The sequence below is a fragment of the Poecilia reticulata genome, linkage group LG4, assembly GCF_000633615.1.
Source record: "Poecilia reticulata strain Guanapo linkage group LG4, Guppy_female_1.0+MT, whole genome shotgun sequence".
Classification (NCBI taxonomy): Eukaryota; Metazoa; Chordata; class Actinopteri; order Cyprinodontiformes; family Poeciliidae; genus Poecilia; species Poecilia reticulata.
Window position 1 is genome coordinate 25427340 of NC_024334.1, and position 15125 is coordinate 25442464.

Here is a 15125-nt window from a genome sequence, read left to right on the forward strand (position 1 = left end):
CACACACACACACACACACACACACACACACACACACACACACACACACACACACACACACACACACACACACACACACACACACACACACACAGTGTGCTGTCAGTATGTCACTGGAGGCTGACCTGAGTTGTGGTGCCTAACAAGCTGAGTTTAAACCCCTGCTGGCCTCCCTTGGGTTTTACTGCTGACTGCCTGACTGCCATTCACATTCCTCAAGTTTACAGTGGCAACCCTGGCTTCAGCTTGGCCTCATCTTATTTCATAGGTGCTGTGGACATAAATGATTAGTCCAGTAACTGCTCAGGGCTCCTGTCACCCTGACATAACGAGCTGTGATTAACAGCCCAGAGGACGCTGTGAGTTTAGCGTTTGAGTTGCGGAAGTTCACAACCGGTTTGCGTTGCTATACAGAACAAACAATGCTTTTTTTTTTTTTTTTAAGAGTGTGTCTACATACGAGTGTCTCTGTGGCGCCAGCTCCAGGTGAGCACCTCATAAACCCCCCACTGTCCCACGACTGCCACCTTTGACTGGGGGAACAAACTTATGTTTTTTTTTAATTTTATTATTATTTTCACACAGATTCACAACAGTGTGCTCATTAGTCTTTATATTTGCCAGTCATTTTCTGCAGAGAGCCCTTGCAGTCACCTTTCTACTGTTTCCCACGATGGCAGCTTGAGTTGAAGATCATGACTCAGACAAATGGTGGTGTAGTGATAAAATACGTAGAGTCTCTAAATTGGCATGTAGACAATAGGAACTATTTAAAGCTTTGGTTATGGATCTACAACATTTATTCACACAAAATATATTTTCTTCTGTGTGAGAAGTAGCACTGGGCTGGGGTGAGGTGGAGCTGTCCAGTTCGCTGTGGTGCTGATTGCTATTAATATCTATTAAGACAAATTTTATACGTTTCCATTTATCACAATTCGATTTAAAACTTCAGATATCTGCTTTTCAACGTTTTTGCAAATGTTTCCATATGTCTCTCTTGGACAATTTTCAACTTGCGAGATTAGGAAATCAAGCAAAAATGTGTATCAGTCATATCGGTGATTTTGTGAATTTGAAACATTATGCAATGTAAATAGTTATGTTTAATTATATTTTGCCTGCTTGCTAAAAAGATTTCTTGCTAAATATACAACATTTTTCATGAGGTGGTGAAAAAGGTATCACACTAAATAGATGTAGATGATGTATTTTTCCTCTTTTTTTGTTGATTAAATCTGTCTGCTATGGAAGTTTAAGTTTATTTTCCATATCTTTCTTATGGGTGCAAATAAATGTGTCAACTTTTTGACTCACTCTATCAAGTCTGTAGTTTAATTTTTTGCACACACGAACCTTACACCTGCCTGAGGTGATCCTGACAATTACATCTCAAATTACCTTCAGTGTGCAAATAGTTTGTGTAGATTTACAATAAAGAGATCCATTGAGGTTTTAAAATTGACCCAAATTTTGACAGATAATTGTTTTCTGTCTCTCTTTACAGCTGATGATGGATAAAAGAGTGGGGTTGAAGAGATATGAGCTGAATGGCAGAAAAGTCTTGTTCTACTTTGATGAGGTATGTAGAAATGAAGATACAGATTGAAGAATGGTTTGAATAATTCTGAGGTGTGCAAAATCTCAGATGTGCTACTTTTTGCCTTAGATTCCCAGTCAATGTATGACATGTGTGGCCTTACAAGCTACCAGGGAATACATTGTGGGCAAGACAGCACCTGTTCCAGTCAAGATATATGATTACTATGAGCCAGGTATGCCTCTAAAAAAAATTTTTTTTGGTGCAGTTCTATAAAAGTGTTAAAAACCAAAGAATCTAAATTTCTTCCTGTGTGGACTAAGGTTCCTTCTTTGCCAAGTTTTTAACTTTTAACGTCGTAAAACAGCAAATATGGTGTTGCGTTGTGCTCGTCATGCAGCTTTTGAGGCCACCAGGTTCTACAATGTTAGCGAGAGCAGCCCACTTGCACGGGAGCTGTGTGATGGGCCCACCTGCAACGAGGTCGAGAGTTCAACGAATCAGTGGATAGGTGAGAAGCACAACAAACGCACAATGATTTGCATGCACCTTAGTTGCTCCTCTGTCATCTAACCAATTCCTGCAGGTTTTGTGCAGGGAAACCAGTGCAACAATGTGCTAGGCTGCCTGGAGCAGGAGCAGATCGAGCGCTGCACGTGTTACAGGGACTGTGGCTACGACGGGGAGCCTGTTTGTGGGTCGGATGGGCAGTTCTACCAGAACCAGTGTCAGATGGAGGTGACTTCTTGTCGAAATGGGACTCGCATCAAGCAGGTCCCCGTGTCCCAGTGTTCACCCAGTAAGTGCTCAAAATACTGCGTGTGGACTTTTTAATTGTCACTTTTTTATACGCAAATTATTACACCTAAAGCCTAAAACTAAAAAAAGTAGCTCATCTTAAATTTTTCCAGCTAGTATAATGAATTTCTTCAGCTGAGACAGTGACGCTGGTTGTAGTTAAACTGAATATTCGTGCAGCTAAATCCAGGAAGATGTTGGAAGAAATCCTGACAAATCCTGCAAAATTTTGACTTTTGAGATGGGTTGAGTATTCACCTTCCATTGTTAATGTTGCAGAAAACATCTTATTTTAAATCTAGTGGTGAATTGATGACTACAGCTATAAAATCTCTTTTTTTATAAAGCAGTTGATTAGAATCTGTGAGTAAGAAATTGATTCTAAGAAGCACCGTCCATCCAATGTGGCTGAGCTATTATAAAAAAATAAATACAAAAAATAGGAAAAAACATCATTAGATGTGCAGAGCTGGAATCAACTTACCTCAAACGACTTGCAGCTGTTATTACAGAGAAAGATGATTGTACAAAACATTGTCTCAAAATATTTATTCGCACAGTTTTCAGATTTTAGTGGTCGTAATGTGACAAAATATGGAAACATTCAAGGAGCAGAAACACTTTATTTACTTTGCCGTTTACGGTTGCATATCTGGTCCATACGAGGCTGCTGCGTACACACTTTGCTTTGCTGCTCAGTTTTATTCTGTCAATATGTGCGTGCACCTGCAAAAGTGTCTGAGCCTTGATCTGAGCTCAGGAAACAGCTGTTCAGGTGACGAGCTGATTACTGGACGAGTCCTCAGAGGAAAATAAAAAACTTCTACCCATCTTCCACCCCCCCCTCCCCGTCTCCCCACCAACCCTCACTCGCTCTCCGTCATATTACAGGGCTCTCTCCAAATGACAGAGTGCTTTTGTCCTTCCTCAGAAATCCTCGTCACATTCCTTTCCGACGCACAGCCCAACAACAAAGGAGCCTTCATGTTGCGGAGCAGATTGGGGAAAAGGCATAGACAAAACTTTGGTGGGAAAAGTCCTGAGCCTGTGCCAAGTGTTTCATGCTGTAAATGATCAAAAGGACTGACGCGCTCCCTGACCTTGTTTGTTTGCGTATGCTTCAGTGGGGTCAGATTTGTTTCACGGCTTCCTCATTTTGAGGAAAGAAAAGGAGGCTGTTCTTGTTTCCCTCCTTCGTGATTTGGCGCCTTCTATTTTTGGAGGGATACATTTTGACGAAAAGTCTTTGTTAGGACTAAGGAAACCAAGCTGTTTATCAGCGAGATAGTGGAAGCCACGTTTATGTGAATGATCTAAAGTCTGTCTCTGTGTGTGTTTGTCAAGGTAAGACCATTGAAAACAACCAGCCAGTGGTGAACCAAGAAACCGAACAACCTTCAGTGCCTGTACACGCAGGTAACCATACCACACCTTTTCTCATATAAACCATCCGCAGTCGTCTCCTGATCCTTCACATTCACGTCTGGAAGAATCGGCAGCTGTGTTTACTAAAAGAGGCCGTTATTCTGCTTGTGCAAACTTTCTTTATCAGTCAGAGGCAGCTTGTCATGTCAGATTAATGTTAACATTTACAACATATTTCCACATACTCCTAATATGCAAAACGCAAAGGTGTTTTCTATATGCATGGCCACCTATGTGTTTATATTTACTCTGAACCAAAACTTGTATGCAAAAGGCTTGGATTTGGGCCAGAGGGCTTTACCTTCCATGCACAAAAAGAAAAAATATATATATTTTAAATAAAGTATAGTCTCATGTTATAATGCTACAGTTTAATCCAGACCTAAATCCAATTGAGAATCTGTGGCAAGATATTTATTTCTTCACAGATGCTCTCCATTCAGTCTGACAGGTGTATTTTGCAAAGAAGATTGAATAGGAATCTCAGTCATTCATTTTTGAAATCATACATAATTTTTCTTCCGCTCGCCAAATATTCTCTACTTTGTGTTGGTCTGTCAAGTGAAATACCAATGAATGAAGTTTATGGCTGTTGCGTGACAAAGCACAAAAAACGTCCAAAGAGAAGCAAGCAGGACTAAACAAGAGAACAAGGAGCAGACACAAAGGAAAAGGGGTGAGGAGATTAGGGTTAAACTGATTCGTAGGTGTGTGGCGGCACATTCCCCTGCCGCCACCTCACATCTACAATCAGTATGATAAATGGGAGGATAGGTTTCACACCGGGCTTGCTTGTTGCTGTCAGGAAGCTAACCTTTTCTCCTGATAAGCAGCCAGAGAATCGCTGAAAGGATGTTTCTCTGCGTGGACGTGGGATGTAATCGTATTACCTTTTGGCAATGACAGCATGAAAACACATTACTGAAAGTCTCAAGTTCTCGCACCTTAATGTTTGTGTGTGTATGTGTCAGGGGAGTCGGGGGTGGAGAGGTGCTCATCATTTTTTTTGGGCACATAACATTAAGTTCTATCTACAGTTTCTTAGCGGTATCCAGGTGTGCATTTGTGCATGCATGTTTGATGTCGCGTGACCTGCTCTGACTTGTTTCTCAGCCTGCAACTCCCAGTAGCTGCTCCTCACAAAGCTTCTCTCAGTCAAAGGTCTCCCTCAGTACAAAAGCGAAACGCTCGACACAAGAATGTGGTGCACAAATGCAGGTATATGCCTGTCGCTTGCGATCAAAAGCAAATATGCTAAATGTTAATTATTACATCTCCTGCCTTTTGCAGCCTCTTGAGCCACACTGACACACACACTCAGCTATAGTGACGCTTTAGATTTATTATTAATATAAACTGTAAAATCACTGTCACTGTAAACCATTAAAGTTCAATCTTCTGAGAGCAACGAGAAAGCAAAAGGTAAAGATGAGTTCGGCCAAGAAAAGGAGACTCACCAAAGGAAGCTGGAGCTCTGGAATTACTTTCCGTGTGCAGACTTGTCTTATTAGTGAACCTGCTGCAGCGGTCAACAAACAGTCAAATACAGACTTGAAGGCTTCATTTGATCTGTGGTATTTCTTTTATCATTTGCTTTGGGTCCTACATGTGCAAGTCTTTAAATATGGGGTTTCGTGCAGAATGTTCCATCTGAGCCATTTTAAAGTGAAACTTTAATACCGTTAATCACATAAAACATTAAAGAGAACATTCTCTGTCAAACAAGTTACGGAAGGGGGCCCCCTCCTGGTCAGCATTTGAAACTCCACCTTAAGATACGATGTCCTAAATATTGACTTCTATAATGAAGGCTGTCTCATAATTCCCTGCCCTTCACACAAACAGGCAGCCTTAAATTAGTTTCTGTCTCTAGAGAAATGATTCTGCAGCTAAACCAAGCAACCAGAAAGACTATTAACATGAAAACATCCTGCCATCAGTGTTTGCTCTCTCTGTAAAGTTGCAGACCTTCTTTCATGTTTTTCTTGAAGAGGACGCTTCAATATTCCTCAATATTTGTAGCAGCAGTGAGACCAGTGGACTCCCAGAGTTTGTGGGGGACACAGGCCACAGCCACCTATGAACTGATAAATCCCCAAATACTTCAGACCCCCTCAGACAACGTTTAATAATGCCTATTTAATAGTTCAAACACCAAATATACCTTGATATGCATTAATATACACAGTGGAAACTGTCTTAGTACTTCCACAGAAGCTAATATCTACAGTCTTCCTTATTTCCTGTCTTGGGCATCCAGCCAATCAGCTCCAAGGAAAGTGAATGGTTCTCTTAAATTGACTGCCTTGCAAATGCCAGCCAGTAACGGGTCACTTACCATTGTATTTCACTCTTTCAAATATTTTAGATGTTTTATATATATATATATATATATATATAAAGAAGTCTATGGAAGAAAAAACATCCATAAATTATGTAGAGCTGCGTTCCACAAAAAGATCTGTGAATAGGTGAATCTGCGCATACGAGGGGGTCCACTGAAACGCAAAGAAATGATGGCAAGTAACCAAACTCCCAGCGATTCTTGGCACATCTGTCTTGAGATGATTTGACATCTAGAATGCTTCTAAGATGGTCATTTATTCCTCAACAACTTAATTTCTCCTTTACAGGGTGTATATTGTGATCAATCATTGACCGTACTTGTCTGTCATCGGCTTTTATTTATCCGAATGTGTGTCTGTCCCTGTAGGTGAAGAGGAACAAGGCTCCATGCCAGAGGTGTCCTACTACTCCTATGAATACGACTCTGATCCTTTCCTTGCTGACGGAGAGGGAGGGGACCATTTTGACATACCAGAAGGTGGGGGAGGTGTGCAGCATAAAGTGCCCCTACAAGCAAATACCCAGCTACCCACAATGGACACAAAGAGCACCCCTGAGCGATGGTATGTGCGTCTCTGAATTAGATATTCCTCCGGTTGTTCTGACCGGAACTACCTGCGCGATTCTTTTTGAGGTACTCTTGTGACAAAGTCGTTTCTCTCCTTTTCTTTGTCGTCCACAGAAATACACAGAGGGAAGCCATACGCCCACCTTGAAATTGTACCATATTTTGTGAATATATGCTTGTGAATGGAAGGAAAATGGAGACTATGCAGACTGGCTTTTACAGAAAGTCGGTGTGGTCTGGGAACTGAGTTTATGTTGCTAGTTGAATGGAGTCAGAGTGGATGTTTTTATCATGTGTGTCTGTTTTTGTGTGCGGTAGGATGTGAATGAGAACGATTTTAAACTACAATCCTCCAGACCTTTCTTACTCATCAATAGTCAGCGTAGAATCTGTATCCAGTGTGCTGCGTTTATAATCACTAGTTTGTAATTAAACTCAATGTTAAGCAATATGTTTTATTATATTTTCTATCTGTGGTATTTATTTGTAGCTAGAACTCCTTATTTCTATTTTAAAGTCATTACCTGCCCACACAGACTACTTTTTTTCCCCCCGCTGTTCTTCTTGATGTGCTTATTTAAACACTTTTTTTTTTTTTGGCTTTAACACCGAATAACTGAAAGGTCTGATTAAAATTATTGTGCTGGTATTCTGCTGGAGAAACACATATGCTAACCATATGCTTTACAGAAACATAAGCTGATGTTCTTTTTCATTGTAAGATGCTATCTTCTACAGTTTTTTTATTTGTTGCACAGCTTTGAAGAGACAGGAAACATAAACTGGGAGCAGAGTAAAGTCTGTCAAATTACAGACTTTACTGGAACTTGTGAACGTCGCTGCATTTGGACTCTGCATTCGTCTCTGAAACTACTCAACCACCATCTCTCACCATTCACCTTACATGCCAGGAAAGCTGATTGTACAGATCATAAGCTATTTTGTTGTTGTTCAACTAAAAGGACGTTGAGGAAATTGATTGATGTAAATGTACCAAATTTGACCAAATGTAATCCTGATTCATATCAAATACTGTTTTTGAAACAAACGAGAATAAAATTTATACACAAACCAGGCTTTTGTTTCTAGGATTGAATTTATGTTGGGTTTTCTTCAGGTCAAATATATAAACATCAGCAATTTGTTCCTTAGCTCCTGCGGGTATTTTTGGTTGGATATTTGACCACGTGTTTAATCAGAGCTGAAAGAGTGGATTTAAATTAGTTGGTGTCTTTATATGTGCTTGGCTTTAAAGCACAGTCAAGAATGGAGCAAATTTAGAAGGTTAGTGTTATTTTGCTCTATTTCCTCCAAAAACAGTTTTGATTGAGTTGAAGAATAGTAAGATAGTTGTTTGTCTTTATTATTCCAACACCGGCCATAAAATAGTCCTTCAGTATGATGATGCCACCACCACCATGCTTGACATTTGTACAGTGTCCTTTGGCCTGAAAGTCTCACCTTGTCTATTCCAAAGGTTTTGCTATATTGGCAACAGTTGCCTGAATACGAAACCTTTCTTTTAATTTCTTGAGAAGATTACCTAAAAATGTCGGTCTTCTCTTGGGATGTAGCTTTCTTTTCTGACATGCACCGACTCAAAGTTTATGTCAAACTTTCATGACTGTGTACAATGACACTGGCGTTGGAGCAACTAGAATTGGGTCTGTCAACTGTGGGACCTTATATAGACAGATGTGTGCCATCAAGTCCAATCAACTGAATTTACCAGGTGGACTTCATTCAAGTTGTAGAATAATCTGAAGGATGTGGAACAGCTTTTTTTCTTTTTTCTTTTTTTTTTTTTTTAGCTGCAAAGCTAAGGCTGGGAATTGTTTAAATGTGATTTCTTAGGGTTTTTTTTAATGAATTTGCAAAAAACAAAAAAAAAAAACTTCCACATTATCATAATGGGTTAGTTGTATGTAGAACAAGGGTCAGCAACCTTTACAATCGAAAGAACCATTTTTGCATTTGCATTTTCAAAATGAAACTTAATTTTACAGTATCGTAAAAGAATAACAAAACTTTTATGATCGAAAAATATGCTTCTTCTGAATAATGATATTTGTAGAAATAACTGGTGTCATTTTGCTGTAGAAAACAGAAAAACTGGTTAAAAAAATGTTTGTTTCTTTTCATTTCTACACTAGCTTCATATTTTTGGTTCAAATTGTGAAAAAGCTTATGTAAATGAATTACAAGATGATAATGTACTGGAACTGTGTGCCTGAAAATATGGATTTACATCACATTTGTTTTCACATCACCAAAGCAACAGCTGAGAAGGGAGCTAGACCGTGTTAAAGTTTAATGTTTAGCGATTGCACTTGTCACTAGTCGGCCCCCTGTGTTACCTCGACCTCCAGCAGATTGCAGGTCAGACCTCTGTGTCTCTAATCACTACGATTAGACACAATCCCAAAAAAATATATAATAATAGCTAGTGTGCTGCTGATATTCAGCCACAGTGAAGACAGTGCAACCAAACAATTATAAGAAGATAAACTCAAGAGGCTGCTGGTTCAACCTCCAAAAGTGAAAGTCCGATACACCAGACAAATACTCTGTGGCTGCTGCATCTGTTGCATCCAAGCGTTCACGATTGATCAAAACATTTCTCGACAACAAGCCACCGCTGCAGGGGGGCTGACTGCAACAAGCTACCCGAGGCAGTCTCTGTGGCAACTGCATGCATGGCTGAAGAGTGATGTTTCACGTCCACGCTCCAATGGGCAGAAAGAGTGAAAAGAGGAAGGGGGGGGAGACGGGGATCTTGGTTCCACGCTTTGCAGGGGACAGCTAGCATTACACGAGAGTGAATCAGAGTGATGACATTGTTTCTAAGTACCAGCTCAGTGCACCTATAAATGTCCAACCCTTTTGGGACGGAGGCTATTCACCTGTCTGAGCTGCTTTGGACGAATTATTGATACAAAAGAGGCAAGCTGGCAGAGGGCTTCAGTTTGAGCTACAGGGAGGAGTCTAGCGCTTTGTTGCCGTTTTGATGTGCATTACTGGTGTCAGGTTTCCCGATTGTTTCAGAGGAAACTAGGGATTGATCCTGAATGGTTGCTGAAAAGTTCTCCATGGTGGGATAAAGCAGAGAGAACGATACATCGCTGGTGCTCATCTGGTGCATGCCCTACTTCACCTTTGGCTGACATGAGAATTTGACTTCAACGAGGTGCATAACTCGCTTTTTTAAAATAATCATTATTATTTTATTTCCCACCTCCATGCAGTTTGACATGTTGCATGAATATCTTTGTAGTGCTGCAATGGTTTTTTAAATCCTGAAGGACCCTTAGCCCAATGGAGAAAAAATACCCAGCAATTGCAGGGAAAGAGAAAGGTGAGTGCTTGACTGAAATAATAAATCTTAATGCTGTTATTGATTTATCTAGCTTTATAGTGTGTGGGCATATTAACACCATTAGCATTAAATCTTGCTGTCACTTTTGGTTACTTTAACTGACATGAGCAAAGAGGGGATATACATATATGCTGTGCCGACCTGCCAGGACTCGCTCTGTTCTGAGAAAAAAGAAAGATTGCTCGGGATTTAAGTTGGTCAAATGGAAACTCTCTCCCTTTACAAAGCTACAGTCCACAATAAATTACTACTGGTGGGTTTTTTTTGTTTGTAGCTGTGTATTTAAACATTTGTGTTGTGAATGCAATAGAGTATATAGATTACGTGAGGTTGTGTATGAGCAAATTCATCAGACACCTGTCTCCAGGACCAGGACCTGGGCGCTATGGACTGCCTCCCACCATTGGGTTTGTTGGCCACGACTTCACAAAACCAACCAGCCCGGCCTACTCTTTCCACGGCAGGATAAGTAATAACAGTGAGTGGCATCGGGATTACAGATGCTTTATGTCACAAAACGTTTTCACATGCTCCAACCAGAAACCAAAAAGATTTTGATTTTCAAAAATGTTCATCCAAAAGAAAGGAAAAGAAAGGAAAAAGGTATAATGATGTGGAGATGTTTTTATTGTCTTCCCACTGTCACACTACATACAGTCAGATTGTGCTGGGTTAAAAAATGATCTGGTCAGATATCGGTAAAAAAAATAAGTGAAAACATCTGAGTTAATATCAAAATGCTTCTTCGTGTTTTTATATTGAAACACCAACTCCAAAAGTGATTTCATCTTCCCAAGATTTATATTTCACACCAAATTGTACTCCATTGTGTGGTGTAGTAATGGCTCTGTACCCCTAGGGGGAGACAGAACTTCATAGTTCTCTATCTAAGCACGTCTGAAGGTTTTTACTTTATTATTGCAGTGCTTTCTCTCGACTCCAGTCCAGGACCTCTGTATCATGTTGATGCAAAAATCACTCGCTTTGGAAAGGATGGCACACCTGCATATTCAATGTTGAGTAGAATGAAAACACAGAGTAAGTTTTTGCTCACTCTTTATGGATGGATGTTAACTCTTCATACATTTTATTCATCTATTTTCCCTTTGGATCTTTCCAGAAACCAAGTTTCAGTTGTTGCCTCTGAACTATATGAGCTACACTCTAGGCCTGTCACGATAACACATTTTGATAGATGATAAATTGTCCCAGAACTTATTGCAATAAACGATAATATTGTTGTTTTGAGACCATTTTCAAGTAATATAATAGTAACTGTGGCACAATAACACAAGAACACATTTTCAAGCATCAATATCATTTAAAGACTGGAATTGGAAGACATTTTAATTATCGAAAATAAGTAAACAACAAATAAAATTAATAAAGTCTCTGTAAACAAGATTATCTTTCAAAAACAGGCTAGTCGAGACCAAAACATCAAACTGACGATCATTCAGTCTTTGGTAAAAAGAGAAAAACGATACATCAAGCAAATGAAAATTAGCGTTTCTTATAATTCATCATGCGATTAATTGATTTAATGTTTATTGTGACAGGCCTACTACGCTCCACCTTTATTATTTTGTATTTATATCTTCCCGTTCTCCGATCAGTAGAAGAGTTATTCAGCACACCTGGACCTGGTACATACAGTCCTGAGAAAGCTCCACCCAGCAACCTGCAGCGCAGACAGCCCTCCTACACGATGGGCCGTCGCACCCGCTACCGCACCGTGGACCCGGTCCCTGCTCCCAACAAGTACAGCCTGCCTCCACTACTGGGCTCTCACATCCCAAACAAGAGAGCCAGCGCAAGTTACTCCATGCTGGGTACTTTCAGCACCGGGGGACCATCTGAGGATTTAGCAAAGACTCCCGGACCCTGCCGATACAACAGTACGGACCCTAGTGTGTATCGGCCGCGGCAGCCTGCGTTCTCCATGTTGGGACGTCACGACGTACCCAAAGACAAGACCAAAAAGCCCGGTCCAGGGACGTATAACCCCGAGAACGTCACGGCTCACAAGACCAGAGCACCAGCATACTCCATGGGCGTCAGACACTCAGAATTTGTCACGCCACTAGTGGTCGGGTTTTCTGACTAACATAGGGTCAAATAAACAAGTTTGGAATTTGAAAACAAAAAACACACAAAAAAAAGCAACATATTGCATTTAATATTTTATTTTGTTCTTTAAGTAACAAGGTACTTGTTCGCAACATTTTAAACATTTAATAACAACGAATTTACATAACGCAAACAAAAGTTTAACAGGAAAAACCCCTATAGTCACTCAGTACATAAATGCATCTCGAAGAACAAGGAAAGACATTAAAAAATATGTTTAAAGTACAACTGACAAGTAAACATTCCCCTTCATATTGTAGCATATACAAGGTTTTTATTCACAGTGAACACAAGCAGCTTGCCTCTCAATACAAGCAAAAAAAAAATATACATATATGTTGAAATTCTGAAGGGAAAATGTAAAGTTTTCTACACAAATCATTAGAACTTTTTAGAGACAGATATACATGTAGAAGAGAAGTGCAGCTCGATGATGCAAAGGAGCTTTACAGCTTGAAGATCGTTCCCATTCATTCCTTGGGAAGAGGCCTTCTGAAAAGGAGTATGTGTGGTTCTGCAGTCAAAGCAAGAGAAGACAAGACACATCAGATTATATAGAAGATAAAATAAGGACAGACTTGTGTGGTTTTGCTTTTACATAATTAGCAATACAGCTCATTCTGCTCACAGGGAGTGATACAAAGCAGGGGATTTAACTGTGAACAATGAAGAAAAAAAAAATTTAAATAAAACACAGCCGAGAAGAAATATATATATATATATATATATATATATATATATATATATAAGAACAAAAAACATAACTCTTTAAAATAAAAATAATATAATAATTTCAGTTTTCAGAACATCGTGGACATTAAATTCTTGTAGTTAGATTTTTAGATCTGTATAAATCATGAACTAAGCACTGGAGTTAGTTTTCAGTTCCTGGTAAAGAACTTCTGTGTCAATGTGTTATGATTTCTTAACTTATTAAATTCATTTCCATTTCAAAATATATAATGCTTAAGCTTTCCAATTTACCACCGACTCTATAAAGAGGTTTTTCATCCATGATAAATTTATCCTTATTTGAAGATTTTAAAAACGAGCTGCATATTATGTAATCTCATAGTGTTAAGACTAGAACCCAAGATTGAAAGTTGTCTTGAGGCCATGAAAGCAGTGAAATAGACCCGTGTTTGGGTTATCAGATAGAATCTAGAAAACCAAAAATAGTAACTGTAAAAATGTTCAAATCAAATTGTGATGTAGCAAAACAAAAACAGAATAGCGTTTACTTATAAATTGTTGAAGAAAAAGGACATCATTTGTAGACATTTAGACTTATTTTTGGGAAAACTGGATAAGTAACCATGTCAAAGATTTTTTTCATACTTTATTAGTTCTGGAAGTTTAATTTAAAAACAATTTTTTTAGCACTTTTTCATGACTGTGCAAAACATTGTAAATCATTTTATTTGTAGTGTGATTTTGTCCTCAAGTACATAAAAGCCAAGTCCTGCAGAGACATCCAGTAGTGAGTAGTTTATTCTGATCTACAGAGTAAACTAAACTGATGGAAATAAGAAATGTTTCCAGTCAGTAAATCCCTTCATGTTCTGGAAAGGTAACAAGAATCAAAGTGTATAAAGTGTCCAATTTTCAGCCCTAAACTTTCAACTAGCAATTCACACATTCTTGTTTCATTTCATGTCTTGACAGCTCAAAGTATGATTCTTCCTTAATTTTGAGTAAAAAAAATACTCTCTTATACAAACATTTTTAAAGTTGGCAAAATGTGGGAAGTATAACTGATATATATATATATGTGTGTGTGTGTGTGTGTTTTTTCCCTTCTTTGCATATTGTCTTTAGGAAAAAACCTGATATTATCAAATGAAGCTGGTCAGAGCTCAAAGAAATTCAGAAAACAGTGGCATCCAGGAAAAGCCTCAATGGTGCCCCTCTGTCCACACAGACTTCAATCTTTGCTAAAGACAAAACAATACATCAGCACATAATAGAGCACTGAATACCTTCTGTCTTTATGAAATGATAGGTTGAATGTTACATTTTAATTTGATTAAAATTATCGTAGTAAAATCTCAGGTTTGCTCAGAAATTTATTTAAGACAATTCCAGTTTATATGTTTTTATATAGAAATGCGACTGTCGAAATTTAGAACACTATTCGAGCAACAAGTAAGTTCTTCAAGAGCAGATTTTCCATTATTCAGAAATCTGTCCTGTGGCTCCTTGGTTACTGACCTGGTTTGTGAATCATGTAGTGGATCCAGCCCTGGCTCTGCTGCACCCCCAGTCCTCTCCACTCTTCTTCTGTCATCAGATGGGACGAGGGGACCAGTTTAGACAGCTGCTTCGGAAGCACAACATGCCTGTAAGGAGGTTAACATGGTCACATTTCCAACAATCTGCCACGTTCAAAGACGTATTTAAATATTAATGAGACCGAGGTTAGCAAAAGCCTGTTAGCATGGATAACAGTTAGCCGGATGATGTTTTGATTCTACAGGACAACGGTAATTTAATACCGATATATTTAGAATAGTCACTTAACTCATCTACGCACAAAAATGTTGCAATAAAAAAATAAGCTGGCAGCATATTTTAAGTTATATGATGAGCCACAAAGCTAGAAAATTGAGAAGTCGTGATCTTATGTTAACGTTAGCACATAAAACCAGCATAGAAAACTTGAACAATGCAATACCTGTACTCGAACTCCTCATCGTTGTACTTGTCAGAATAGAAAATTTGTTTCTTGGACATCTTATCTCAGTTATAATCCTGTTTTCGAGTGAATAAACTGGCTTGCGTTAGTTACGGGCGTAACAACCTGCTGTCATCTGCCGCTGTTTTCCAACGACAATTCAAATCCCGACCGTTACCCGCTTCCTCCTGATTGGCCAGACGGCAGCTCGCGGACTCAGAGTGATCGTCTAGCTGTGAAAAGATGAGCCACTCATTCGTAAAACCAA

At 39.1% G+C, this 15125-nt stretch overlaps 3 protein-coding genes across 5 annotated transcripts in view; 2 read left to right on the forward strand and 1 right to left on the reverse strand.

The window, feature by feature from the left end:
- cpamd8 (C3 and PZP like alpha-2-macroglobulin domain containing 8) overlaps positions 1-7753 on the forward strand; it is a 41556-nt gene extending 33803 nt beyond the window's left edge. The window contains exons 38-44 of the mRNA XM_008406975.2: positions 1508-1582; positions 1670-1775; positions 1941-2051; positions 2127-2339; positions 3683-3754; positions 6477-6672; positions 6792-7753. Coding sequence (XP_008405197.1) covers positions 1508-1582; positions 1670-1775; positions 1941-2051; positions 2127-2339; positions 3683-3754; positions 6477-6672; position 6792 — 774 coding nt within the window. The 3' untranslated portion in view covers positions 6793-7753. The remainder of the gene's footprint in view (positions 1-1507; positions 1583-1669; positions 1776-1940; positions 2052-2126; positions 2340-3682; positions 3755-6476; positions 6673-6791) is intronic.
- A 1762-nt stretch (positions 7754-9515) lies between these two features.
- Positions 9516-12508, forward strand: cimap1d (CIMAP1 family member D). 3 transcript variants are annotated; one of them, XM_008406970.2, is made up of 5 exons: positions 9516-9864; positions 9952-10032; positions 10421-10531; positions 10978-11091; positions 11670-12508. In XM_008406970.2, exons 2-5 carry the CDS (start codon positions 9993-9995, stop codon positions 12158-12160), a joined length of 756 nt encoding a protein of 251 aa, XP_008405192.1. In that variant the 5' UTR covers positions 9516-9864; positions 9952-9992; the 3' UTR covers positions 12161-12508. The 3 variants fall into 3 exon arrangements, with proteins under 3 accessions (XP_008405192.1, XP_008405194.1, XP_008405195.1); XM_008406972.2 differs by having other exon boundaries at positions 11673-12508; XM_008406973.1 differs by lacking the exons at positions 9516-9864; positions 9952-10032 and adding an exon at positions 10049-10306.
- Positions 12224-15043, reverse strand: cks2 (CDC28 protein kinase regulatory subunit 2). The gene is made up of 3 exons (XM_008406974.1): positions 14858-15043; positions 14395-14522; positions 12224-12697 (listed from the first exon to the last, which is right to left on the reverse strand). Exons 1-3 carry the CDS (start codon positions 14914-14916, stop codon positions 12654-12656), a joined length of 231 nt encoding a protein of 76 aa, XP_008405196.1. The 5' UTR covers positions 14917-15043; the 3' UTR covers positions 12224-12653.
- Positions 15044-15125: the final 82 nt, after the last annotated feature.

Excerpts from the sequence above, each read along its gene's own strand:
- cimap1d (XM_008406970.2), top strand. The coding sequence starts at position 9,993 with ATGGAGAAAAAATACCCAGCAATTGCAGGGAAAGAGAAAG. Across the intron at positions 10,033-10,420 it reads AATTGCAGGGAAAGAGAAAG|GACCAGGACCTGGGCGCTAT; the intron begins GTGAGTGCTTGA and ends ACCTGTCTCCAG. Across the intron at positions 10,532-10,977 it reads CGGCAGGATAAGTAATAACA|TGCTTTCTCTCGACTCCAGT; the intron begins GTGAGTGGCATC and ends TTATTATTGCAG.
- cks2 (XM_008406974.1), bottom strand. The coding sequence starts at position 14,916 with ATGTCCAAGAAACAAATTTTCTATTCTGACAAGTACAACGATGAGGAG. Across the intron at positions 14,523-14,857 it reads GATGAGGAGTTCGAGTACAG|GCATGTTGTGCTTCCGAAGC; the intron begins GTATTGCATTGT and ends ACCTCCTTACAG. Across the intron at positions 12,698-14,394 it reads CTACATGATTCACAAACCAG|AACCACACATACTCCTTTTC; the intron begins GTCAGTAACCAA and ends CTTTGACTGCAG.